This window comes from Canis lupus, chromosome 25 (genome assembly GCF_011100685.1).
Source record: "Canis lupus familiaris isolate Mischka breed German Shepherd chromosome 25, alternate assembly UU_Cfam_GSD_1.0, whole genome shotgun sequence".
Classification (NCBI taxonomy): domain Eukaryota; kingdom Metazoa; phylum Chordata; class Mammalia; order Carnivora; family Canidae; genus Canis; species Canis lupus.
The window spans coordinates 43,819,902-43,846,992 of record NC_049246.1 but is presented as its reverse complement, the minus strand read 5'-3'; the positions used below and the strand labels follow the sequence as shown (position 1 = coordinate 43,846,992).

Genomic DNA, 27,091 nt, shown 5'->3' with positions numbered 1-27,091 from the left:
TATCCCAGCTATTCCCACAATTCCTGGAGCTCCATCCCCATCCTCCCTGCTTCATCACAAAGTGGTTAAGTGGGTTTGAGAAGCAGAGGCTGTGGTGTGTTGGGTGTCAGCTAAAAGCAAGATGAGTCCTCAGAGGAAGGAGCAGGTAAAAGGATGCCAAAGGTCTATCTGGGGAGCAGACTAATTGTAGTATGTACTGCTTAAGCAAGCACTTAGGGAGCCGACTCTGTAACACAAGGAAGATGACAGGATATATGAGCTGGGAGATCTAGGCATCTGTGTGCCACTTACCATCAGGGTACTCTGAGTCTCTAAGTCCCCTTTCCTCACTGTAAAGTGAGGAGGACTGTAGTAATACTTACCCTTACCAGCCTGAGGAGATTGTTTGAGTGGATGGGATTCAATGGCTTATTATACATGAAGACACTTTACACAACACTTCACAAAGGTGTTCTTAGCACTCCCATTACTATTCTAAGGAAGCAAGCAACAGAGCTGTAAAGAAAATGAACCTAGAGGCCCTTAGGGCCCTGGGACAGTCAGACAAGTGGTCACACACTTCACAGAAGTCAAGCTACACTCCCTAGTCTGCTCCCCAGTGAGAAAGATAAGGATAAAAGACCACTTGTCAAGAATGAGAGTGCCTGTTTGGGGTCTAAAAAAGAATAGCTGTAAAAACTGACAAAGCTGGGAGGTGTTCTTGAGAAACAGTGTTTCCAAAAATTTCCTCAAAGTGTGTTCCACTAGATAGCATCAAGAAGAATTTGGTGGTAAAATCAGTGTGGGAATAGGCTTCCTTAGGCCTTTCCTGAGATCTTAAAAATAAATTTTCAATGAGGATGTGGGATGTAGGATGTGTGAAATTTATTTAACAACAGAACCCCTTTCCCACAGAGCATCTATCAAGGGGTTTCATGAAACATACTTTGGGAATTAAACTCTCCAGTTGGACAAAAGGTTATACAGGCACACGGATCAGGTAAAAAGGGAAACAATACTTTGTTGACATTCAATCAACAGTCAACACCTGCTGGACAGTTTGGAAAAAGGAGAAACCCATTTTTTAACCATGGTACTGAACCACCCTGAACCACCCTGAACCACCCTAATCCCCGACCCTCAAGATCCACCAGTTGTGCAACCCCGCACTCCACAGTCACATACATTAAATCTACACTTTTATTTTTTGTTCTAAAATGTGCTTTTGTCTCTCATCGAACTTTAATATCAGTCCAGGACCTCCACCTCCCCTTTAAAAAACAACAACACACGCACACAAGCACACACGCCACCCTCCAACCAGGTGAAAATTCCCCGGCGATTAGTCTGTAACAAATATTGACACAAAGGGGAAAAAAAGCATGTTGAAATGTATTAGAATCAGAACCTGTACAAAAAAAAAAAAAAAAATTAAAATATAACCTGAAACTGTTCAAGTTCAGAAAGGCTAGTCAAGTCCTTTTCTCTTGCCAGGAGAATGCCATCATCGGTGGGCTCTGGGTCATCAGCCAAGGAGGGGTGGAAAGAGAGACAGAAGCAGCAGCAGGTCCTTCACCAGACAGAGGGCCCTCGGCACTACCATCCCCAGCTCAGCCATCGCCGGGAGGGATAAAAGATCTTGGGAGAGCAGGTGTCAGCAGACAGTCCTGGGCAGCAGCTGGGGCCTTCACAATGAAAACCAGTCTGCGTAGTCAGGGGGCAGCAGGAAGCATGACCAGCAAAGAACACCAAACGGGAAGAAACTTCTGCCTCCTAGCAGACCCACAGCAACCTCCACTGGTGCTCAGGTACCAGAGGTTAGTCAACCCAGTGCTCCCAACTAATGAGAGATTAGAGCTGGGCTTAAGAGGCTGAAAACCCGCAGGTTTAGTAAACATAACCCAGCATCACATCCCTCCATGGCCTGATCAGAGCTGCCAACAAGGGATAAGGCAGGAGAGGGAAAAAAAAAAGCATTTGATACCTGGCTAGAGATCACCTGCACCAGTGTGGGTACTGTGGTACACGGGGCTGGAGAAGGCAAACCCTCCTCCTCACTCAGAGAGGAGCCTCCCTCTGTAGTCATCCCTGTGGGCTGGCTAAAACTGCCTCCGGCTTATGACCAGCCTGACAAAATGACACGGAGCAAAAGAAAAACTGGGAGGGAGACAAGCCCTTAAACAAAGACAAGAACCTCCTGGAAGGAAGCTGGGCAGTGTCTGACCCTGTTGGGATGGCATCAGTGGAGCCCCTGAGTCTGAAGGAACAACTGGGGGGAAGAGGGAGCAGGTGAAGAAAAGATGAACGGTTCTTCTGGAACAGTACCAACAGGGTGGGAGGCGCTGGTGAGGGGATGGGCAGGTCTGGAACTCACTGAAGGTAGAGAAGGGAGGAAATAGGCCCTCGGTGTCCCCTCCCCACCTGACCCAGGCCTGGTGAGTGCCAGCTGCCCCAGCCGGCCCTAGTGGCGGCTGGAGACCAGACCTTTCACTTTGGACATCTTCTTGGTGGGCTGCCTCTGCTCGGCATGAGGGGGACACTCCCGTTCAGCCAACTGTTGCTCCATCTCCTGAGCCGAGGAGGAGGCGGTGGCTTTGAGTGTCTTCTTAATGTTGGTAACCTGAAGGGAGACACAGAATTAGTGTGCTCAGCCTGTAAGTGCCAGAAACTCATTGACTCTTGTTCTCACTGTATTGGGGGCCACCCAGGGAAGAAACCAGAATCCTCTACAAGAAAATCTGAGATTATCTTCAGAAACCCAGATGAAGAGAAGCAAGAAGGAGGTACTCGTAGAAGACACATGGAAATGAGTCAAGCAAAAAATGGAACTAATGCTTGATTGGTTGAAAAGAGGGAATAAGGCAATGGAAGTGGGACCACCTGGCAGAGAGGTACAACACAGCAAGTGAAAGAAAGCACTGGTTCAAATGGCCTTAGAAACAAAAAGGGAGGGATCCCTGGGTGGCGCAGCAGTTTGGCGCCTGCCTTTGGCCCAGGGCGCAATCCTGGAGACCCGGGATGGAATCCCACGTCGGGCTCCCGGTGCATGGAGCCTGCTTCTCCCTCTGCCTGTGTCTCTGCCTCTCTCTCTCTCTCTCTCTCTCTCTCTCTGTGACTATCATAAATTTAAAAAAAAAAAAAAAAGAAAGAAAGAAACAAAAAGGGAGCCCTAAGAATGCTATAGTCAGTTAACTACATTCATGTATTGAAACTAAAAATATTTTCACAGGAACTCTGGCAATACAGCTCCATGAGCCTTCTTGAATAAACAGCTAGCGGATGAATTTCAGCCAACCAAGTAACAAGTGACGAAAACATAGTAAAAGGACTGGCAAAACACAATTACACCAATTTTCAACATATGTTTCTTTACTTAACAAAGGAGGGCTCAAAACGACTGAAGCAACCTCTGAACATTTTCCACATCAGAACATGTATCCTTGGTATCCTCTGTGTACTGTTATTATGATTACTCTACAATTTTTAAATTAGTCCGTTTGCCTTTCACTTATGTACAGTGCTGCTATGAACAGTCTTCTATGTTCACCTGTTCGTACTTTTGTGAACAGCTCTGGAAGACATATTACTAGAAGTGAGCTTTCCAGACCAAAGGGTTGGCACATTTTACATTTTAACAACTATTGCTATCTTGCCTTTTGAAAAGAAATGACACCATCATCTACTTCTACCAACTGTGCCCTCCTGTGCTTGTTTACATACACATTCCCCAGCACCAGTTCTTTTTTTTTTTTATGATAGTCACAGAGAGAGAGAGAGAGAGGCAGAGACATAGGCAGAGGGAGAAGCAGGCTCCACGCACCGGGAGCCCGACGTGGGATTCAATCCTGGGTCTCCAGGATCACGCCCTAGGCCAAAGGCAGGCGCCAAACCGCTGCGCCACCCAGGGATCCCCCCAGCACCAGTTCTAAAAGATCTTTTATGCTTTTGCCCCTCAGCCAGCTGAAAGGAAGAAAAAGGGGAGGAAAAGCATTCAAAGGAATACGAGGTAAAGGTGCTTCCCCAGTTCGATGATCCCCGTGTTCTCTGGGAAGCAGGCTTGGTTTTCTATAAAGAAAGGAGGGAGTTGTCAGGGTCAAAAGTTCTCAGCAGTCAGAAAACCAGGAGATTGAGTAAGAGGCAGTCCCAACACAAAGAAGAAATAATGCTATGACTGAGGCCAATGCCAGGCTCCTGAAAGAGATTTATAATCTGCAAAATGAGCCTTGACTAGATTAAAGCTCATCTTTTATTTTGTTTTTTGTTGTTGTTTTGCAACGTAGGAACAGCCATGCCCTAAACTGCTGTCACCTCAATTAACACCACAACCTTTCTGAAAGGAGTGTCAAGAGAGGATTGTGAGCTGGACAGTAAATACAGAGGGCATCCTAAGTCAAGTGTGGCTTCATCCAGTGTCTTGCCTGTCCAAGACATGCCATCTCCAAACACCAGGATGGCTCAGTCAGCTGAACATCTGCCTCCTGGAATCCAGCCCTGAGTCACTGGGCTCCCTGCTCAGCGGGTAATCTGCTTCTCCCTCTCTCTCTGCCCCTCCCCCTGCTCATGCTTATGCTCATGTCCACTTTCTCTCTCCCAAATACTTTTTTTAAAAGATCTTAAAAAAAAAAAAAAGATATGCCATCTCAAATCCCAGGCACCCCATCTCTAGGGACTCACTGCTGCTTTCGTATCTCTTATTCAAGAGTTACTTGGGGATACAGTGAGAGAAGAATCTGAAGCAAATGGATGGCTTGCTGCCTTCTCATATAAAAGAGGTATATTTGGGGACGCCTGGGTGGCTCAGTGGTTGAGTGTCTGCCTTTGGCTTGGGGCATAATCCTGGAGTCCCGAGATCAAGTCCCACATCAGGCTCCCTGCATGGAGCCTGCTTCTGTCTCTGCCTCTCTCTCTCTCTCTCACTCTGTGTCTCAATTAAATTAAATTAAATTAAATTAAATTAAATTAAAAATTAAAAATTAAAATAAAATAAAATAAAAAATAAATAAAATAAATAATAAAATAAAATAAGGTATTTGGTTTTAGTTTATTTCAAGGCGTATTTTGGCCACCCAAGCAGGTCCACCAAATACACCTGTTTTGGCCACGTAGAACAATTGTGACAAGTCTACTTCTTTCACAGAGCCATTCTTCAAATGGTGACATATATCCCCACAGACTTGTCTTCCTTGGCCTAAATGTCCCTGGCCTCCTCTAATTTTCTTGAGTGGCTAGCTTGCAGGTCATCCATATCTCATTACCCCAGATGACCCAGAGTTTGTCAAGTCCTTCACACCATGGACCTCAGTAACTTTCAAATGGGACTGCACTTGCTAACAAGACTGCAGCCTAACTCCATCAGAGACCTTAAATATTCAGACAGGGATCCCTGGGTGGCGCAGTGGTTTAGCGCCTGCCTTTGGCCCAGGGCGCGATCCTGGAGACCCGGGATCAAATCCCATGTCGGGCTCCCAGTGCATGGAGCCTGCTTCTCCCTCTGCCTGTGTCTCTGCCTCTTTCTCTCTCTCTCTCTGTGACTATCATAAATAAATAAAAATTAAAAAAAATTACTACAAGGTTGAAATATTGTTAAAAAAAATATTCAGACAAAAGGAGTGTGAAGAGCCTCCAGGGAAAGACCATTTTTGGCTATGCAGCAAAGGTGGACAAGAGGAAGGAGAGTCACAGCTAGAAAGGTCAAAGATGAATGAGAAGAGCTGAGAGGTGGGGAGAATGACCCTTTAGGAAGAAGCAGATGCCAGACCACAAGATCTGTCACTAACTTAACTCCTGGAATTCTCTACAGAATGGAAAACAACTTCTTTTGCCCAATTATGGTTTGTTATCTACATGCCTGGAACATGGCCTATTTTGTGAATATATATATGGCAAGAGCCATATACTGACATTCTGCAGAACCTGACATAAGCACATTCAAATATAAAGAAAATACACTCCAAAATCAAATATAAGTGAGAAGGTATTTTGTGATGCTTCGACTAATCATGACCTCCTCTCCAGAGTGCTTGCTCAGAGACTATGAAATAGCTCATAATGTTATTGTTCCTATACTGGAATTGTAAATAATATGCATTATTTCTATGAGAAGCTAAAAGGAGAGAGAATATTCTCAAGCAGTTTATGATAGGACTGACTTTATTAAGGGGAAGGCCCTGGAAGCTAATATTCACCAAAAGAATGCTGTTATAAGATTTTGGGGTTAAAAAATAATAATAATAAAATAAAACAAACAAACAAAAACATTTTTTCCCTCCTAGGACAAGCAATCTAATTTAAGGACAAATAAAAGATCAACTTAGTTGAGAAAATGGCTAAAAAAGTTGGGTTAAGAGTAACAGAAGCATAAATACAAGCAGAACAGGACAGAATTACACCTTTGTTCTTGGTAGATTTGTTTTCTTTTTAAGTCAACCAACAGCCTTCCATGCGCCAGATGCTGGGGAACAATCAGCATCCTACACTTAGTATCCAGATTACAGGTTTACTGAATGGAAAAGGTATAAGGCTCTGGATTTTGACCATGCTGTCTCTTCAAATTATTACCGCCACCTGGTGGCAGCATCAGACTCTGCCAGCAGAGTAACCACAGCTGTAGTTTTCCAACAGTTGGCCTCTGATAACAAATCCATGTGCACTGGCTCTCTCTTTTTCAATAACTATAATTTAAAGAGCCCATACTGTTCTCTAAGTATTGGTCATTCCTCAACATCAGTCAGCATCTTCTTTTATCAGATGCCATTTGTTATGCAAGTAAACTTGAGCCGTTCAAAATTCTGAAATTAGTATCATTCATTTTTTGCTAGTGAGCAATTAAAACCCACCACCTACCACACAATTAGCAACAGTCTGGGCACAGTAGTGCCACCAGCAGTGATCAGGCTCCTCTTGGGCTACCAACCATGTTAAACTGTTACACTGGCTACCCCAGGTCAGTGGGCACATTTCACCTCCAAACTTCAATTGTAACCAGGGTTTAATTTATAAGTAAGAATCAATGATAGGAGAGAGTGGTTAGACACTTCCTACTTTGCTTAGACATCAATCCCAGATCAAAGAGGCCACCATACTCAACAGGGAGGATTACAGAGCTTATTAGAGAAAGCAGCAGGCTTACCATCCTAATTGAACTTGTTGGCTAATGCTAATGTAGTTCAGACTTCTTTGGCTAGAAGTAGGGTTAAAAATTAAACAATGCACGGAACATTCACAGACTCCATATATACATATATTATGTAGGGGCGTGTGTGTGTATCCAAAATAAATATGTTCTAGTTCATGAAAAGTAAAGTTCAGCAATCCACAGACACACAGGGCATACCAGAAATATTCAGGACAACAAATAATTTGAGCACCTACTGTGGGTTAGGCATGTGACAAGGAGCTAGTCTTATAAAGAAAGGTAAAGAAGACAGATTTTATTATCAAGGAGTACATATAACAGAGTAAGGGAAACCTTCAAATTCTACAAATTCCCCTTTATTTTTTTTTAATTTATTTTTTACTGGTGTTCAATTTGCCAACATATAGAATAAGACCCAGTGCTCATCAAGTGCCCCCCTCAGTGCCCGTCACCCAGTCACCCCCACCCCCCGCCCACCTCCCTTTCTACTACCCCTTGTTCGTTTCCAGAGTTAGGAGTCCCTCATGTTCTGTCTCCCTTTCTGATATTTCCCACTCATTTTTTCTCCTTTCCCCTTTATTCCCTTTCACTATTTTTATATTCCCCAAATGAATGAGACCATATAATGTTTGTCCTTCTCCAATTGACTTATTCAAATTCTCCTTTAAAAGGCACATCTACTTATTTCTTATGTTTCTGGGTCCCCTTCTGCCATACTCTTGGACACATGACTTACAAAACTCATCAAATACCATGTACACTTCAAGTTCCATCACACTAGAAAAGGACTTCCGATGCTAAACTTTTTATCTTATGGGCTCCAAATTCTGAAGTCGCTTCACAAATGTCCAGGTCACAGGCACACAAGCTCCCATTAACTGAAGGCTAGAGCCTGTGTTCCTGAGAGGCTAAAAGTGTCCAAACAACCAAGTGTCACTACAACCACAATCACACACATCTTCACTTGCATTTCATCTGCCAAATGTTTCCCCTTCCTTTTTCAACATGAAATCTATCATGCATGTTCAAAGGTTGCAACATACATATATAGCTTAGAGAATAAAATGCAGACTGTGCACCCACCACACAGCTTCAGATACAGAGCAGAACTAGGGCTTTGAAGCCCCAAGTGCCCCCGCTCTGCTCCTGCCCCCCGCCTCACCCCTCCACCCCAATGCTAACCACCACCCTTTCATTTTCTTTAAGACCCACTCCCTTCTGCTCTACAGCTGCAAAGTACACAAGTACTGTAGAATGACAACATTTTCCACTCTCAAGCCTGCTCACCCTCCGGTGACCAGGAACCAGAAAGAAGACAGCATCAAAAGCAGGGACCATCCTCATCTGTAGCCCACTAGCCCACTGCCTATTTGCTGGTGACTGTTGCACCTACACCAAGAACCACAAGAGGAAGGAGCAAACATGGATACCCTGGAGCAGGTAACAGACATTCTCTGCCTTACCTCTGCCTCTACCTGCTGCTGAGTTCGGCTGTGGTTCTCCTTGTACTGGTTGGCTCGCAGAACTTGCTGCTCGATGCCTAGCAGAACCGCTTCGCAGCCATCGCACCTACAAAGGAGGTAACCAGCCCTGAGCCACAGAAAAGCCTGGGGCTCTCCTCCAGCCTCCCAAACCTCCATCCCCAACTCCTGATAGGGACTTCCTTTAACACCGTGTCTGCCAAGGAAGGCTATTGCCCTACACTCCTTCCAAGACCAATGTTTCTGGATATATAACACAGAGCACCTGGAGATAAACATGAGGATGTGGGATGGTTTCCTAGAACACAGCTTGAACGTCAACCTTTGTATCCCATGGGAAAGGTTTACAGAATGTGCCACTAAGGAATTTGGACAGTCCTTACAGGTAGCACGGATTCACCACTTTTCTCAACAGAAAAAAATGATTTTCTAAAGATTGCCCCTTTTCTCAGAAGCCTGTTACTTTTGGGGCACTTGGGTGGCTCAGTCGGTCAGTTAAGCTTCTGGCTCTTGATTTAGGCTCAGTCATTATCTGAGGTCATGGGATTGAGCCCCACATTGAGCTCCACACTCAGTGTACAGTCTGTTTGTCCCTATCTCTCTTCTCCTCCCCCTGCTCCTCTCATTGCTCATACTCTCTAAAATAAATAAAATGTTAGAAAAAAAAAAAGTTTGTTACTCCCTAATTGCCATCCCCCTCATTATTTCATTTCTCCACTTAATTTCAAAATGTTAAAACCTAAAAAAAAGTTGAAAGAATAGTACTACGAATACGCATTTACCCTCTATCTTAAAGTCAGTAACTGCAAACATTCTGCTGTATTTGGAGTACTGCTCTACCTAACAATTCTATTTCAAATCTAACTCCAGTGACTCCACAAAAGCTTTAAGAATCTGTACTAGTAAACATTCTGGGATGGGGTTAGGATGGCACCTCTGGGTGGAAACACGGTGAAGCCACACTCTGGGCATGAAAAGAGCATCAGTCATCTCAAAGATGGAGTAAGGCGGCTGATGAAGTAGGACTTGAAACCTAGATTTGTGTGCCAGGGAACTTTCACGGGAGGGGGTGTTTTCTAAGTTTATTTCCTATTTATTCTGACTGAACACTTTTACAATCTTTTGAAAGTTCCTGCCTGTGTCAGATGTTATAAAGGGAAGGTGTCTGGGGCCATACTTGAGACAGAACCTGGGGTAAGGGGTGGACAGCACATGCCTGGGAATAGTAGCTGAAGTGAAGGAAGCTCCGAGGGGTTTGGACAGGGGGTCAGGGAATCAAAGCTGGGTCATTCATTCCTGGAATGTTTCAGTCTGTTCTAAAGAAGACAATTTCTCTACTCCTCTGGACAAAGCTTGCTCACCCTGCTTCAATGATTTCCAACACCACCACGTGCCTGCCTGGGGACATGCTCTCTTCACCTCCAACTATACCTGCTCTAACCTTGCCCTCCTTCAAAACTCAGCAAAACCCTCTTCAACTAGGCCTATCTGGCTTTATAAGCTCCAAATCATTTTCATAACTCCATAACAAATCCTTGTAGAATGTCCAAAGCTCTTGCAATCATCAAATCACCATTAAAACAGAGAACATGCAAATATCCCACTTATTTTTATATTCCAGAATATGGTTATCAAATAGTCTGTGACTGTGCTTCAAATTAGACTAACCCATTCCTTGTCTTTACTATCCCTCACAATGTTTTACCAACACTAGCCCAATGTTATTGACTCAGCTGAATGTGGGTTCTCAAATCCACAGAATCTGATCAACACTAACTTCCTGAGCTTAGTCAAACTTGGAAGCTGATTTTGCAAAGCACTGGATCCGTGTCACACTGCTAGGCTTCAGCTTTAGAGGCTGTAGCTGCTGCTATTAAATAGTCCCCTCCCCACCACCAGGAAGAGAATAATTTTACAACCAAGGCCCTGGGAGACCTGCAGGGATTCCTGCTGCCATACAGCTCTGGTCACAAATGCAGCCCCACTCCCTAGCATACTGTCCTAAGGCTCCAGCTCCCAAGCAGCCCCAGCTGATACCAGGAGACAATATTTCCCCAAGCAGAGGCACAAAGGGCATGTGTCCCCCTACCTAACAAGAGGGGACCCCTCCTTGTTTCAGCCTCACCATTCATGCAAGGTCTTGACAATATTATTGATATCCTTCTTTCGGATGTCACGGCCAATGCAGAAATCCACTTCCAGCAGCTGGTTTCGCTGGTCTAGCTTCCCCTGGATGATATCAGTATAGACAGCCTCAATGATGAGGTCTTCCAGTTCCCGGAGATTCCGCATCTCCAGGTCCTTCAGCAGCACAGAGTAGGGGATACACTGCAGATAAAACCATGTGATATTTACAAAAAACACTGATGAGCACTAAAGAAAATGCAGGTGTACACCTGTCTCAGGGGTTTGGGAAATGCAGTCTGGTGAGCTGTGAGACCTATGGGATCCAAACAAGACCCACAGCATCCAGGAATGCATTCTCCTAGATTCTCTACCTCCTGCACTTCATCCAGCCTTTAGCTTTCATGTCATGAAGCACTCTTAGGAAGCGTCCCAGAGGAGAAAGGGAAATACTCGGTGTCTGCCACTCTGCCACCTTCTGGAAGCTTGCAGACTTGACATAAAATGCCTGATCATCACAAAACTCCAATTTCAGACACTGGAGAGAACTGGCTGCCGCCCAGAAGAGTACAAGCAAAAAAGTTTGCAGGTTAACATATCCACCCATAGGTGGCCAGTGGGTACTGCCAGCTTAGAGGTCATCCTGAAGTTTTTATCTGTTTTCTCAGACTTTTGCCATCAATATCAATTCCCCAACAATAGTCCCTTGTTGAGCTATATACCAACACTTTGCATTTATCCAAGAAAACTGTATATCTAAATATCCAGTTTTCTAGACATATCACTACTAGTTTGGAAGCTAACAAAGCAATCTAATCTCAAAAACAGACAAGAGGAAGAGGTATACAAATAAAAGAGTAACAGCAAACATACCTAGAGGGGTTCTCTATGACTGAAGGTCTGAAACCCAGGGACGTAGATGGGCTTATAATGACAGGTCGCAAAAATTTTTTTAAAGTTACTCCTACTTTTTGCTACACTTGGGGAAGTCCATGATCAGGCCAAAATAAGGGGTAGGAGGCCATTTCCTAAGAAAATAGGCCTCCCACCCAAATTGCCAAGCTGAGAATCACAAATTTGTTATTAGACCAAGGAAAATGATCTGAGCAACTGAAATGGCAATGCAATAACAAATCTACATCTCTCAAGCTCAATTACAAAGGGGAAATGCAAAGAGCAAACCCCTTCCAGTGACAAAGCCCCACAAAAACTTAAGACAGTTATGCCAGGATTAGGTGGAGAGCCAAAATCAACTGTAAATTAACCAAATCTGGATCTTCTTTGTTAATGGCTATGAGAAGCTGGCTGCAAGGCCTCTTGTAAACTGAGTAGGGCAGAGAACTCAGAGATATGATGGAGTGGTTATCTTACAGAAAGTTAGGATCTAAAGATAGCATATAAGGCAAAAATTCTGATTAGGATAATTAAGCTTGATAATTTCCAGAAAAAAGCAGCATATTAAAAATCTAGCTCAGTAAGTCCAACATAGCAAAAGTCTTTCCCCCAGCACTGGTACAGCTCACTGTGCAATGAGCAACAGATGAAGTGGTTAACTTGCCTTAAGATGTCCCCCTGTTTGAAAAACTATGAATCTTCAAACAGCAGCCTCCCTTTGGTACGGCAAAATGCTCAAACCAAGTGAGTCACTGTAGCATGCCAGAGCTGAGACCTGCTGATTCACGAGGCATACTTTTCCTGGATGAAATACAAATACTTGTCTACACTATTTTAATTGTTACCTTCATCTCTTTTGTCCATTGCCAAGAAAATTTTATGCATTCATGATATGACTACCGTGCATAAATGGGAGCTCCTGCACTGATGCCAGTGTGACACCTGCCTAAGGGTGAGGAGCAAGAGAGGAAAAAGTTCGGCACTGTACCTTCATTCTTGACGCCAAGCTCACGATGGTAAGGTGTTTCAGCTTGTTCTGCTGAGCTGTGCTCAGTTCTGGCAGGCTCTCCTTGTTGGCTGCTCAGTCCCACCCACCAAAAAAAATCAAGACACAAATAAAATTAGAATTTCTTTATGGAATAAGCTCACCATCTCCCCACACCAAATCTACCATTGATTCACTGTCATGACTCTGCACTTATATTCATGAAATGAATGTTCTATGAGCACCCCGTGTCTTCTCTGGAGGACTATGTACTCCTGAAAAGCCAGGCATGAACGCACAAAATGATAGGACAATCATCTTAATGGAATACTATGTGTGCCCTATGTGACATTCAACCTTAGCATGTCTTCACTAGGAATCTGTTATGTGCAATGCCCCGTCTTAAGTGATTCAGAAGAGTCAAGGAGGGATAAGATGGCCTTGCTGGGGCTGCTACGCTATACAACCCCAGGGATAACAGCCACCAGGACTTGTGCAACTCCAGGGCCTTGGACTGGTTCTCGGTCTTACAATCAGTTATTTCAACAGCTATAGGTATAAGACAAGAACCACCAGAAAAAAAGGCACAAACTACCAGAAGAGAGTAAGAGGCTGAGGAGGAGGGGGGAGGCAGGAGGGAAAAGAAACAGAGAAAGAGAGAGAGCAAGTGAGCACAATCACCTTGCGAGGGACGGGAAAGAAAAAGAAAGGTGGAGTTTGAGATGAGCCTTGAAGAACAGGCAAAATTCTAATAACAGTAATGATAACAACAGCAATGGCTGAAGCTGCAGGGCCCATGTACACACACATCCAGTCAGTCCTCACAACATTCACAAGATAGATTCCAAATGTCTTCAACTCCTTATCCATAATCCTGGATTCCAAAAAGGTGAATCTAAACTGATTTTCTTGAGCATGCTGCTGAAATTCATCTGGTGGCAATTCCTGACCTCAGCTGAAGCAGGCTTTTAATCCCACTTGTTGTAAATCTTCGTTTGTTTAGCTGCAAGACTGTGGATGTGTTTTTACTACAGGTACTGCCCACATCTTGGAGGTGTTACATAAAAAGGTATATGCATCATATCACCTCTTTAGAGTCCCCAAAATTCTAATTTCTGAAACATCTAGCCCAAGGAGTGCAGGTTAAGGACTGTAGACCTCTTATTACTCCCATTTTACAGATTAGGAAACTGAGGTACAGAATTATTTAATTTGCCAGAGGACACATAATTAGTGAAGTGGAACTAGAATATAATTCAGGCAGTCTGGTTCCAGGGTCTGTACAATGTTGTCTCTTTAGTGAGGATGGAAACAAAAGACACAGTGGAACAAAGTGAAGGTCAGAAAAAACTGGCATGTGGCAAATCATCCAGGATGACACAGCACAGGGGAAGCAGAAGTGACCAGGAGTAAAGAAAGGGAAAAAGAAGTCTGGGATATAGTAGGGAAGGCCCTGAGTCATACCATTAAAATAAACTACCAGGCTCTGTCATACAAAAACTAGGGAAGCCAAACAAAAATGGCTTGAGTGGAAGGTAAGTTAGTGTTTAGTAATCTCATCCCGGACACTTAAGATCCTAATATAAAATGACTCAAATGATCGGAGCCCCTGGCTGGCTCAGTCAGTGGAGCATGCAATGCTTGATCTCGGGGTTATGAGTTTGAGCTCCATGCTTGGTGTGGAGAAGGAAGGAAGGTGGGAAGGAAGGAGGGAGGGAAAGAAGGAAGGTAGGTTCAAATGACTTACAAAAGAGAATGGGCTAAATATGTCATATTAGAGTACAGAAAGTTAAAAATGACTACAAAGATGTAAAATATGAGGACGCCTGGGTGGCTCAGTGGTTGAGCGTCTGCCTTCGACTCAGGGCATATTCCTGGAGTTCCAGGATCGAGTCCCACATCGGGCTCCCCACAGTAAGCCTGCTTCTCCCTCTGCCTATGCCTTAGTCTCTCTGTCTCTCTCATAAAAAAATAAAATCTTTAAAAATAAAAACATGTAGAGCATGATAAATGTCTATGAAATAAGTGAAAACAGATACAATATTGTGTACATAACTGAATGACACCTACATAATAGAAAGCACAAGGGAGAAAAGTCCAGCACCATAATGCTAACTGCAGTTTAAGGCTGATATAAAACTATGAATGACTTTGCGTCTGATTTTCCAAATTCTCTTCAATATAATGATATTATTCTAATAATATTTAGGACACTTAAGTACTTTACAAATGGGTATTCTGACACTTCACAACATTTCAAGTGTTCTACAAACACTAGTCCTCAAGAATCTCATCTGGAAAATAAATAAGGAGTATATTTACACATGAGCATAAACACAGTCCTCCTTTTACCCACAGAGAAATAAAAGATGAGAAGGTAAAAGCCTCATGCGAGGTCACCTACAGTACACAGTAAAGTGCAAAACAGCCAGGTCAGAAAGCTCCCATCCCATGCTTTATATGCCAGACCTCAGTGATCCTCATGGAGGCAACATGTCCAAATAGAATGACATAATTAAGAAAAGTCTTTGGAAGATCTTAACCAACTCACCTATGTAATCTGGATATGTCCCATAGGCGAACAGGTTCAGCAACTGCAAATATGCAGCATTAGCTCCTTCTGCAAGCTGAAGGAGGGGAAAAAACAGTTCACAGATCAAGCTGTCTACTAATCACTGCAGTGTTTAAGCAAAGGGTGATAATCATGTGCTACAGTTGACTGTTTTTACTAGATGGCCCCCGAGGTCCCCTCCAATTCTGATTCTCTGGGAAAAAAATAAGTAAGATTTATTTAATTTTAAATTTAATTTTTCTCTCTCAGGAATACCTGTTTTACACTCCACATAGTGTAAAATAGCATGCCTAAGCAACTGCTTTTGTCACACACACCCACAAAGCAGTAAGTATTGGGAGCAGTTCAGGTTTTCTTAGGAGTTCCTTGCCACTAAGACAAAGACTAGAGGGGCACCTGGGTGGCTAGGCCAGTTAAGCATCTGACTCTTGATTTTTGCTCAGGTCATGATCTCAGAGCATCCTGAGATTAAGCCCCACATTGGACTCCATGGTCAGTGAGGAGTCTGCTTAAGGATTCTCTCTCCCTCTGTCCCCCCCCACAAAATAAATAAATCTTTAAAAAAAAAAAAAAAACAAAGACTAGAACAGCCTTTTAAAAAAATTTTTTTTTCATTTGTTTGAGACAAAGAGAGAACACAAGCGGGGAGGAGAGTCAGAAGGAGAGGGAGAAGCAAACTCTCCACTGAGCAGGGAGCCGATGTGCTCCATTCTAGGACCCTGAGATCATGACCTGAGCCAAAGGCAGACGCTTAACCAACTGAGCCACCCAGGCGCCCCAAAAGATTTATTTCTTTGAGAGAGATAGTGAGCAAATTAGAGAGAGAGAGAGAGAGAGAATGAGAGAGAGGTAGTCAGTCCTGGAGCAGGGGGAGAGGGAAAGGCAGACTCCCCAATGAGCAGAAAGCCAGATGCAGGGCTCAATCCATGACCCTGGAATCATGACTTCAGCCAAACGCAGACGTTTAACCAACTGAGCCACCCAGGCACCCCTAGAGCAGCCCTGTCGACACATCAGGTTGGAGTGTACAACATGAGCGACTATCAATCCAAACCGAATAAAGTGTAGGGTAGATTCCAGGTTTCAGGACTACATGAATAGTATGAATGCGGAGAGAGATTAGAATAGCATAAAGTGTAACAGAAGAGCCCAGGTGGGAGAGGAAAGCACAATATCAGGCAGTTCCAAATAAAAATGTTCATTAAAATTACTTATTCTTTTTAAAAAATGTACTTGGGATGCCTGGGTGGCTCAATGACTGGTCATCTCCCTTTGGCTCAGGGCATGATCTCACGGTCCCGGGACTGAGTCCCACATCGAGGTCCCCACCTGGTTCCCGCTTCTCCTTCTGCCTACATCTCTGCCTGTCTCTCTGTATCTCTCATGAATAAATAGATAAGATCTTTAAAAAATGTATTTATTCCTCACTAATGTGGATGGCAAAGAGACATCTGTAGAAGCAAAACAAAAAGAGATACTGCTCTGCCTGGAATTGCTCTGCTCTACTCTCAATTATCTTAACTGGGTGTTTCTTTTACTCACAAATACATATTGGACACAAACAGTAATACTACTTAATTTAAACTATCTTTTTAAAAAAGTTTCCAAGGAGCACCTGGGTGGCTCAGTCTGTTATGCATCTGACTCCTGATTTCAGCTCAGGTTGTGAGATCGAGCCCCACACCAAGTTCCACGTTGGACATGGAGCCTGCTTAAGATTCTTTCCCTCTCCCTCTGCCCCCCCCACTTGCTCTCTAAAATAAATAAATGAATCTTAAAAAAAAAAAATTTCCAAAAACTACATCTATTATTTCAGACCACTGAAAAGCAACTAAGATTCCCAGCTCACATGTGAAAAAAAAACAAACCTGGGGAGATAGAGATAATTTGCTCAGCACCCTCACAAGAACTCTGGCTTCCTAATAACCCAGTCTACCTTCTCAGGTTATCAACAACCTCTTGAGATCTAAAACAGACAAGGAAGAGACCATCAAATCTAGCCCCTACTTTCAGACAATTGTAAAACTAATCCTAAAAGACTATTTTCTCTAGAGCAGATGCTCCAAAACTTCTCCCACTAGCCTAAATCAGTGTCTTTCTCATTTTAATTTTCATTCATCTCCTCTCAGCCAATCTTCCATAGTTATGAGACAACCACTTGGCATATTCATTCAGGCTTTTCATGAACCTGAAGGAACATATTACCCCTTTGTCATCTCTTCTGTGGAAAAAATGATGAGCTATCAAGCCATAAAAAAAGACATGGAGGGAATTTAATGCATATCACTAAAAGAAGCAAATCTGAAATGGCTATATACTGTATGATTCCAACTCTATGACATTCTAAAAAAGTCAAAACAAGGAAGAGGGTAGAAAGATCAAAGATTGCCAGGGACTGAGAAGCAAGGGAGGGACAAATAGGTGGAACACAGAGGATTTTTAGGGCAGTGAAATTACTCTGTATGATACTGTAATGGTAGACACATGTCATTGTACATTTATCCACATCCACAGAATGTACAACACCAAGAATGAAACCTAATGTAAATTATAGTCTGGATGATAATGATGTCAGTGTAGGTTCCAAACTGGTAGGGTTATTGGTAAAGGAAGAAGGCATGTATGAGGGCAGGGATATACCGGAAATCTCTATACTTTCCTCTCAATTTTGTCGTGAACCTAAAACAGCTCTAAAAAAATAAAGTCTAGCACCTGGGTGGCTCAGCGGTTGAGCGTCTGCCTCCAGCACAGGGCGTGATCCCGAGGTTCAGGGATAGAGTCCTGAGTCCCACATCGAGCTTCCTATGGGGAGCCTGCTTCTCCCTCTGTCTATGTCTCTGCCTCTCTCTCTCATGAATAAATAAATACAATCTTTTTAAATTTTTTTAATTTTTTTTTATTTATTTATGATAGTCACACACACACACAGAGAGAGAGAGACAGAGAGAGAGAGAGAGACAGAGACACAGGCAGAGGGAGAAGCAGGCTCCATGCACCGGGAGCCCGATGTGGGATTCGATCCCGGGCGCCCTGGGCCAAAGACAGGCACTAAACTGCTGCGCCACCCAGGGATCCCTCTTTTTAAAAAATAAATAAATAAAGCCTAGGGGTGCCTGGGTGGCTCAGGTCATGATCCCAGAGTCCTGAGACTGAGCCCCATGTTGGGCTCCCTGCTCAGCAAGGAGCCTGCTTCTCTCTCTCTCTCTCTCTCTCTCTCTGCCTGCTATTCTCCCTGCTTGTGTTCTCTTGCTCTCTCACTCTCTGTCAAATAAAATCTCAAAAAAAAACTTTTTTTAATAAGGTCTATTAAAAAAATAAACCTACTTTAAAAAAATTTTCCTTATAGGATTTCTTTTACATCTCTGATAAATTATATTTTTACTAAAAGCCTACTGTGTATCAGACTACATATTAAGCGCTGAGGAAACAATGGGGAGCACAACAGACCTACCCTTCCGAGCTTACAGTCCAACAAGCTAGGCTGACATTAAATAAAAATTCATGGCGTGCCTGGATGGCTCTTAACCAAGTCAGACTCTTAATTTCAGCTCAAGTCATGATCTCAGGGTTGTGAGACTGAGCCCCACATCAGGCTCCATACTGCGTGTGAAGCCTGCTTAAGATTCTCTCTCTCTCTCCCCAACCTCTTAAAAAAAACTTCACAATTAAAACATAAAAGTGGCTTTTTCTGTCTCCATCTATAACAGGAAGACAAGATGATGCCAGGTTCATACATCAGCAATGGAGGGTCATGGAGAACTGCTCCAGGTTCCTCATCAAGAGAAATAAGATGTGCAGTAGCGAAGTCCCATAATCCAAAGGTTCACATCTCTGCCATGAGGGGTTAATTCACCACAAGACTGTGGACATGGAGCCAGTAACTGATGGCAAAGGTGTCCTAACAGTCATGAAGTACAGAACCAGGCAGCAAAAGCCAGCCACTTCCTATATGTGGACCACCATCGACATGAATGCCCAGGCCACCTTCTGCCGCATGGCATACACAATCCACGAGAACAAGCACCACAGTGATCTGTGCATGGAGTCCACCCCCAGAGCTAGTGCCATCCTGGGCAGCCAAAGAGAAGTTGTGATGGTAAAGAGGAAGCTGACCCACCCTCCAAGAGCTTCCGAGCACAACCCCCAATGTAATAAAGCTGTTCCTAGATTTTTCAATCAATCAGTATAAAAGTATCAATAGATAAATGTAAAAGTATCCAAAGTGAGAAGCAGAAATTGAAAAGTAGAGGTTGCTTTATAACTGTTTTACCTAATCATTTTTCAATCTTCTCACGTGTAAGGCACAACAATCACAACTAAATACCCAAAGTTTCAATAACAATAAAAAAAGAAGCAAAGTAAAAAAGGACTACTTCCCAGCTTTTCCTCGTATTTTTTTACACATCCACTTAGCATAACATTGCCATTTTCAACAAGACAATATATTCCTTCTTCATGCCCAGCTCACATTCAATAGCAACCATTTTCTGCTTCATATATACCTGACCAATCTTTTTGTCTGTATGTGCATTGGAGGTTTTTCAGTCCTTGCAAATGCCTGAAACTACTCCTGTTAAATATCAGCAATGCTTACACTCTACTTCTTATTTATCAAGTTCAAGTGGATTTGTCCCCTACCTTTCAAATTATTGGCAACCCAATCTAATTTACCCCAAGTTGAGATGAAAATATTGACAAGAAAGAACCCAAAACATCATCCTTACTCTTTCCCTCTTCCCCCACAATTCCCATCCCTCCCTCAACAGTGCCCCTCCACAGGTCCACAATGCTTCAGCACTGAAATTCCCTGGGAACCTGGATAATCACAAGAAGGTTTAGAACAAAGACAGAGAAATTGGAAACTGCTCTTACCTCCTGCACATTGGCCAGCTCCAGCAGTTCTCCAAAGACATATACTCCAGGAGCTTCCAAGACTTGGCTTATGAGAGCAGTGAGGGCTGAGCCACTGGTACCTTTGGCTAGTAAAATAAACTGTTCCAGGAGGTTACTTGAGGGTTTCTGTTCACCTGCCATTCTCTGGCCTTGAGATCTGTCCAAAAAAATAAGTGTTTCAGCCATTCTTCCTTCTCCTTTGCAAACTCTATGCTTAGTTAATGCCATATCAGACATCAGAATACTTTAATCGTAATAGTATTCAAAAAAGCAAAACAGTCCAGATGCTACAACCTCTTTGTGAGATGGGTAGGGTGCCACCTGGTGTTAAAGGGATTGTGTCCTTGCTTTGAAACACACTTAGCAAAAACCATTTCATTCATCCCCATGTGGCTGTCTCCCAACCACAGCACCCTCTAAGCCCTTAAATCTGACAAGACCCAAAGAAACACAGAGGAGTTTCTCAGTAACTGTTTTAGATCTACTTCACTTATAGATTCTATTTAAGAAGGAGAGAATTTTGCCCATACACAGAGGCAGCAGATGTAAGCAAAAGCGATCAGTCATAGCTTATGGTGTGTTATTAAAACCCCACCTATAGCCAGATATAGAGAAGGAAAACCACAAAAAGCATACAGGAATGATGTCTCATTGAATCAAAGATGTCGTATGAGCCTAGAAAAAGGGGAAAAATCATGCTGAATGATAAGCAACATAATCAAACTAAGAAAATACATGCTGTGTAGGTCCATGTGGAAAATCCCTCTATTTGACCTCCTGCTGCTTATGTGATTTTTACCAAACATGACTTTAGAATGTGTACAAAATCTCAAAAAAATAACAAAAAGATTTGAGAAAATGAAGATGTTGTATTGCCATCCTGAAGACATTAGGGGAGGGTGGTCCCTCAATTTTATAATCCAATTACATGCTGAGTGTACCCCAACACACACACTGCATACCTACTCTGCAGGAGTCCGGTATGAGAAAAGACTACTCTACCAAGAACGACACATTTTGGGACAGTGCGACAAAAAGAAGAGGTAAAATAAAGTGAGGAAGAGAACAATTCAAAGTATAGTTTGGTGTAATCTCTCCGAGTTTTCCTGTGGAGGCAGAGCAGCAGTCCTTTCACAGTGGGAGAAAAACAAGCACGGAGCCTCACTTAGGGTTACATAAGAATGTCTTGTCGTAAACAGAAAAAAGTGAAGCGCTAGGGAATAAAGTTGCTGAGGAGGGAAAGGGAAAGAGGAGAGAGAGGGGCGTAGGGTGGGAAAAGGCGGGAGAGAGGTGATGGAACGAAAAGCTCCCTTCCCAGCGGACACATGTGGAGACTGAATGGAAGGGCCTGGGGTGGAGAGGGAGCAGAGAAATGGACAGAAACTTCGGTCGCTCAAAAAAAATCTCGGCCTGAGGCGCAAAGCCTGCAGGGGCAAAAGGGTAAGGATGCGTTGAAATTCGCTTTTTTCTGAAGTGGGAGGGCCGGAGGAGGCGGCGAGGGATACAGGGGAGGTGAATTCGCGTCGTGCGGGGGCGCTATTCTGAGGCACAGCAGAGGGGCAAAGAGGCAGCTTGTGGGGGTGGGGAAGCGAGAACCGCCTCTGTAGAGGGACCGAGGGTTGCAGGCTTGGGTGGACTTCAGGGCGGGCGGCGTGCTCCAGGGAGGGCCGCGGGTGCGGAGTGAGGGGCCGCGGGGCGTGCTCCCCGGGGCGGGGCCGGAGCGGTGTGGCCGCGGGTTTTCCAGGGGGCCTGGCGCCAAGCCAGACGGCTGGGACGAGCCTGGCGCGCCGGGCCCCGCCCTTTCGCCGACCCCTACCTGCCCTCACCTCCTCTCCGTCCTCTCGGTCGCTGGCTCGGCCTCCCGGCGCCTGTCCGCAGGTTGTCAAGCGTCCATGATCGGCCCGGCGTCCGACGCTTTTCTGCCTCCGCCGACCCGTTGCCCTTGCGGCTCCCCCGGAAGCCTCCCGCCGCTGCACTCGAGTTCCGCCCACACTAGGTTCCCCCCACGGCGTTGGCAGCCTCAGACCTCCAGTGCGGCCTGGGCCTGGGAGAGACCTCCGAGGTCGAAGCCCGGGAACCGGGTGGAGAGGAGCCTGAGGAGGCGAATGCAATCCAGGCAGAGCTGGGGCCTGGCCATCAACATCAACCTGCGGCGCCCGAAATTCACCCCTTCGGCCAAGCTTTACCCCTCAGGAGCTGCCTACGGCGGCTGCGGCTCCCCCGGATGCAAAGACATAATAAGTGTAATAACGACCGCTTATTGAGCGTTTTCCCATGTGCCAGGTGTGTACATTGTCTCGTTGAATAAACTCTAAGCTTAAAAATCCAAAAACCAGTAAGTGGCAAAGTCGGCTTGGGACCCCGGGCTCTGGGAAGCTAAAGACCATATTCATGATCTCTGTTCAGAAAAACGTTTTAAAATAAGATGGAAAAAATAAAAATAATTAAAATAATAAAATAATAAATAAAATAAAATAAAATAAAATAAAATAAAATAAAATAAAATAAAATAAGCAAGATGAGCAGCCCGGGTGGCTCAGCAGTTTAGGGCCTGATCCTGGAGACCCGGGATCCAGTCTCATGTCAGGCTCCCTGCATGGAACCTGCTTCTCCCTCTGCCTGTGTCTCTGCCTGTGTGTGTGTGTGTGTGTGTGTGTGTGTGTGTGTGTGTGTCATGAATAAATAAATAAATAAAATCTTTTAAAAAAATAAAAAATAAAATAAGCAAGAGATGGGCTGAGCCAACAATGGCTCTGTGAGCAAAATGACATATGTGAGGTTGCATCTAGTACTTAGCAACTTTCCTGGAAGATGGCTAAGAAATGCTACACAGCTGAACACTTAAGCTGGTTCCTTTAAAGTATACATCACAGACTTTCCGGTCTTAAAGACAAGGAAAATAGCCCTATTTGCCTTTGGTGAATTAGAGTGCAGAAATCAGACAGATGCAAAGGAGCCTAGCACCAACCCACTGATTTATGCAAAAATGTCTTGTTCTAATTTCTATGTTCTGGTAGATTATATAAAGAGAAGACAAGGTTCTTGCCCTCAAAAAGCTTCAGTGTGGGGGCGCCTGGCTGGGTCAGTTGGTAGAGCATGCAACTCTCAATCACCAGTCCTGAGTTCAAACCCCATGTTGCGCAAGAAGCTTACTTTAAAAAAAAGAAGAAGAAGAAGAAGAAGAAGAAGAAGAAGAAGAAGAAGAAGAAGAAGAAGAAGAAGAAGAAGAAGAAGAAGAAGAGAAAAGCTTCAATATGTTAAGTGCTATGAGAAAGATATGACAATACTTTAGAAGCATAGAAGAGAGTATGTTGGGGAAAAGAAAACAGGCATCTTCCAGGCAAAAAGGGAAGAAAAGGTGGCTGACCATAGTCACAGAGGCTTGCCCTGTGTAGCATATACTAATGCAGAAAAGAAACCCAGAGTGTCTGGAATACAAGGCTCAGGTTTGAGAAATGAGGGCTACAGACCTGGAGTCAGGTCATCAAGGGTGCTATAAACCACACGCACGGCACTATACGCAGTAAATATCTTAATACTGCAGAGTCCCTACCTGGGATTAGCCCACAGCCCTGGAGAGAGACAAACCTGTCTGGCTATAACAGCCAGTTGCCATAGGCACCCTAGAACTACAGATTAAGGCTCTTCTCCTGCCTGTGCTCTGGAGAAAGGTGATTTAAAGCAGGGTTCTGGAGACGAGGCTTGAGTTGAACATGGAAGAATGAGCAAGCAAATCACAAAAAGTATAAGCCATGTAAAGGAGTTATTATTTTATCTTGAGGGTGCTGGGGGGTGGCAGAACTTAGGGCTTTTAACCTGTGGAGAAGTGTGAATAATTGCCACTTTAGAATGCTCACACTAGCTGCTATAAGAATGGATTGGATATGGAGAGAGCTGGAAGCAGGGAAACTCTTGAGGTGATTGATATAGTACAGAAAAGAGATTGTGAGATCCTGAACAAAGACAGTGGCAGTTGGGCATGAAACAGAAGGGACGTGGTGGGAGGCATTTAGACTATGGAATGTGTCCGATGTGCTGACCAGCTGAATGCAGGGATAGGGAAGAAGGGTATCACCCAAGACTCTGGCTATTCACTCAGAGGTGATGTTTCTAAGTAAATGGGGCTGCAGAGGAAAAAAAGCAAATTTGCGGTAATAGGAAGATAATTAAGTTCTGTTTGAGTTCATAAATATTCTAGCAGTACTTCCACTTCTTCCAGAATAATGTCCAGACTCCAGGGCTGCAGAGAAATCCCTTCTCAGTATGCTTCCCTCCAACCTTTCCAGCTTTGGCTCGTCCCACCCTCTTACAGCCAAAACCCTAGGCCTTCCTATGCCCAACACAACCTCCACCTTCCCTCTCTGACACCAGGGCCTATGCTCAAGCTTGCTCTCCATCCTTTTTTGCAATGCTCTTCCCTCCTATTTTTGCCTGTTAAAATCCTACCAACCCTGTAGGCAGAGATTTCTTAAACTCAATGCACAAAAGCACTAATCATAAAAGAAAACACTGAGCTACTACACTACATTATAATTTAGAATTTCTGATTATCAAATGACACCAATGCGAGACTGAAGAGGCAAGCCACAGAGCTGGAAAAGATATTCCTGAAGCCTGTATCAAAGAACTCCATATCCAAACTTCATAAAGAACTACAAATCAGTATGAATAAGTAGACAAAAAGCCCAATTTAAAAAGTAGGGAAAAGACTTGAACAAGCACTTTACAAAAGAAAACACTGAAATAATTAAAAATCATATGAAAAGTGCTCAACATCAGAGACAATGCAAGAAAAGACTGTAATAAGATACCACATTTATAGCCAAAAGAGCTAAAGTTAGAAAGACCTCTAAGACCCTGGTTGGTTTTTTTTTTAAGATTTTATTTATTTATTCATGAGAGACAGAGAGAAAGAGAGGCAGAGACAGGCAGAGGGAGAAGCAGGCTTCATGCAGGAAGCCTGACTGGGACTCAATCCTAGGTCTCCAGGATCATGCCCTGGGCTGAAGGCGGTGCTAAACCACTGAGCCACCCGGGCTGCCCAAAGAACCTGTTTTGACAAGGATAAGAGTCAACTAGAATTTTCTTACGTTGCAGGTGAAAGGGAAAATGATACAAACACTTTGGAAAACTGACATACTGTTGCTGATCATATGCATACTGTACAAGCCAGCCATTCCTCTCCTAGAAATAAGTGCAGTCTACAAAAAGAAACCTATAAGAATGCGCATTGCAGCTTTAACAAAAGCCAAAAACTGTTAACTGATAACATAAATACCCATCAATAGAACAGATAAATATTGCTAGATACACACAATAGAATACTAGTCAGTAATTAAAAAAAAAAAAAGCTGCTACATACAACATGGATGAATCTCACAAAAAAAAAAAAAAAAAAAACACACAACTGATGAAGAAAAAAAGCCAGGCTCCTACTGTACATACTGTATGATTACATTTAAATGAAATTCACAACAAAACTGATTTATGGTAATAGAAGTCAGAATAGTTATCGGGATGGGAGGATGCAGTGCTGATTGGGAAGGGGCACAGGGGTGCCAGAAATGTTCTATATTTTGATTTGGGGGGTGGTGACACAGATGTATACAAATGTCAAAACTGTGCCCTTCCTGCATGTCATACCTCATGAACAAAAAAATTTTAAGATAAAGTTTTTTTAACAGGAAAAAAAAAAATCCACCCATCGTTCAAATTCAAATGCCACCTCCTCCATCAAGTTTTGCCAGCTGGATCTGATCTTTCCATCAGAACCTCTGTAGCATTCTGATGACCTTTCCTTTATGACATTTATTGCAGTTCATCTTGAATCTCAGCAGAGTCTCCTTTTTTTCCTAACTAGATGGTTATCTTCCTGGAGGCAGTGACAATGCCTTTTCACCCTTTACCGGAAACCTGAAAAGGCTCTTTGTTGAATTACATGGAAGGAAAAATTGGGTGGGTGCCCAGATGGGTGAAAGGGGGACGGGAAGAGGAAGGAAGGCCTCGGAAAAGAGATAGGAGATGTCCAAGGAAACCTTAGCTTACGCTACAATTTTACCTAGTTCCTGAAATCACATTAAATGTCACCTTGAGCAACAAATAACAAATCAAAACACTAAGTCCTTCCTAGACTGAAGATAAACAAACATCACACTCCTTCACTTACAGGAAATCCACCAAAATGAATGCTTACCTAACCTCTGGGTGTTTCAACCTGGATGAGGATACTTCACTAAGGAAAATAATAATCACACAGCCATGCTGCTAAAAATATCGCCACCTCAGTGTGGTGTAAACAGCCCAAACTGAGGGTCAGGAGACTTAGAGCCGAATTCTAACTCTGTCCCAAGTTGCTGTAACCAGTGGACGATCGCTTCGCCTCTCTGGGGCCTCAGTTTCCTCGTATGTAAAACAACAGAGGGTGGTTTGGCAAATTCTCTTAATATCCCTTCCGGTAGGGAGAGTCTGAGTATACGATCCATATCTCTCCCAGCCCAACGCAGGAGCACACCAGAAACCCCTGCAAAACAAGTAAAAGGCGCCCCAGACCAACAAACAAGCACGATTTAAAGGAGTCATTTTATCTTCCGTGGTTTAATCAAGTGTTTTTGTTTGTTGTTTGCAGCCTTACCATGATTTGCAGGAGATTTCTGAGTTCCATGTAAACAGATGTTACCTCCCTGTGGGCTGTCATCCTCTTCTGAGAGTTAAGGGGGTCTTCCCGCCCAGTTTCAAGTCTCCGAATTCAGAAACCCCCAAGGCTGAGGGAAGGTTTACGAATTTGCGCACACTGCGCGGCACACTGGAGTCTAAGTTACAGAGGAACAGGGTGCAGGGAATGCTGGGATTTGTAGTCCCCGGGCCTCTTTGTTGCGTGATGGGATCTGTGGTTCCCCCGGGCACTCCCCCGGAATGCTGGGAAATGTAGTCTCTCTCACATCGCACAGGGCAACCCGCCGTCATTTCAGCGCCCTAGTGTGCCCCGCGGAGGGAGCGGGCCCCTCGAGCCTCTGCAGATCTGAAGCCAA

General features: G+C 43.9%; 1 protein-coding gene across 3 annotated transcripts; it reads right to left on the bottom strand.

The window, feature by feature from the left end:
- Positions 1–1,161: 1,161 nt before the first annotated feature.
- COPS7B (COP9 signalosome subunit 7B) lies at positions 1,162–27,091 on the bottom strand. Of its 3 annotated transcripts, none has more exons than XM_038574179.1 (7): positions 26,695–27,091; positions 20,043–20,220; positions 15,150–15,225; positions 12,602–12,690; positions 10,721–10,923; positions 8,578–8,683; positions 1,162–2,599 (listed from the first exon to the last, which is right to left on the bottom strand). In XM_038574179.1, the coding sequence occupies exons 2-7, from the start codon at positions 20,202–20,204 to the stop codon at positions 2,441–2,443; spliced, it is 795 nt and encodes a 264-aa protein (XP_038430107.1). In that variant the 5' UTR covers positions 20,205–20,220; positions 26,695–27,091; the 3' UTR covers positions 1,162–2,440. The 3 variants fall into 3 exon arrangements, with proteins under 3 accessions (XP_038430107.1, XP_038430106.1, XP_038430108.1); XM_038574178.1 differs by lacking the exon at positions 26,695–27,091 and adding an exon at positions 21,890–22,035; XM_038574180.1 differs by lacking the exon at positions 26,695–27,091 and adding an exon at positions 21,880–22,006.

Excerpts from the sequence above, each read along its gene's own strand:
- COPS7B (XM_038574179.1), bottom strand. The coding sequence starts at position 20,204 with ATGGCAGGTGAACAGAAACCCTCAAGTAACCTCCTGGAACAGTTTATT. Across the intron at positions 15,226-20,042 it reads AGCTGGCCAATGTGCAGGAG|CTTGCAGAAGGAGCTAATGC; the intron begins GTAAGAGCAGTT and ends CCCCTCCTTCAG. Across the intron at positions 10,924-12,601 it reads GCTTGGCGTCAAGAATGAAG|TGTATCCCCTACTCTGTGCT; the intron begins GTACAGTGCCGA and ends TTTTATCTGCAG.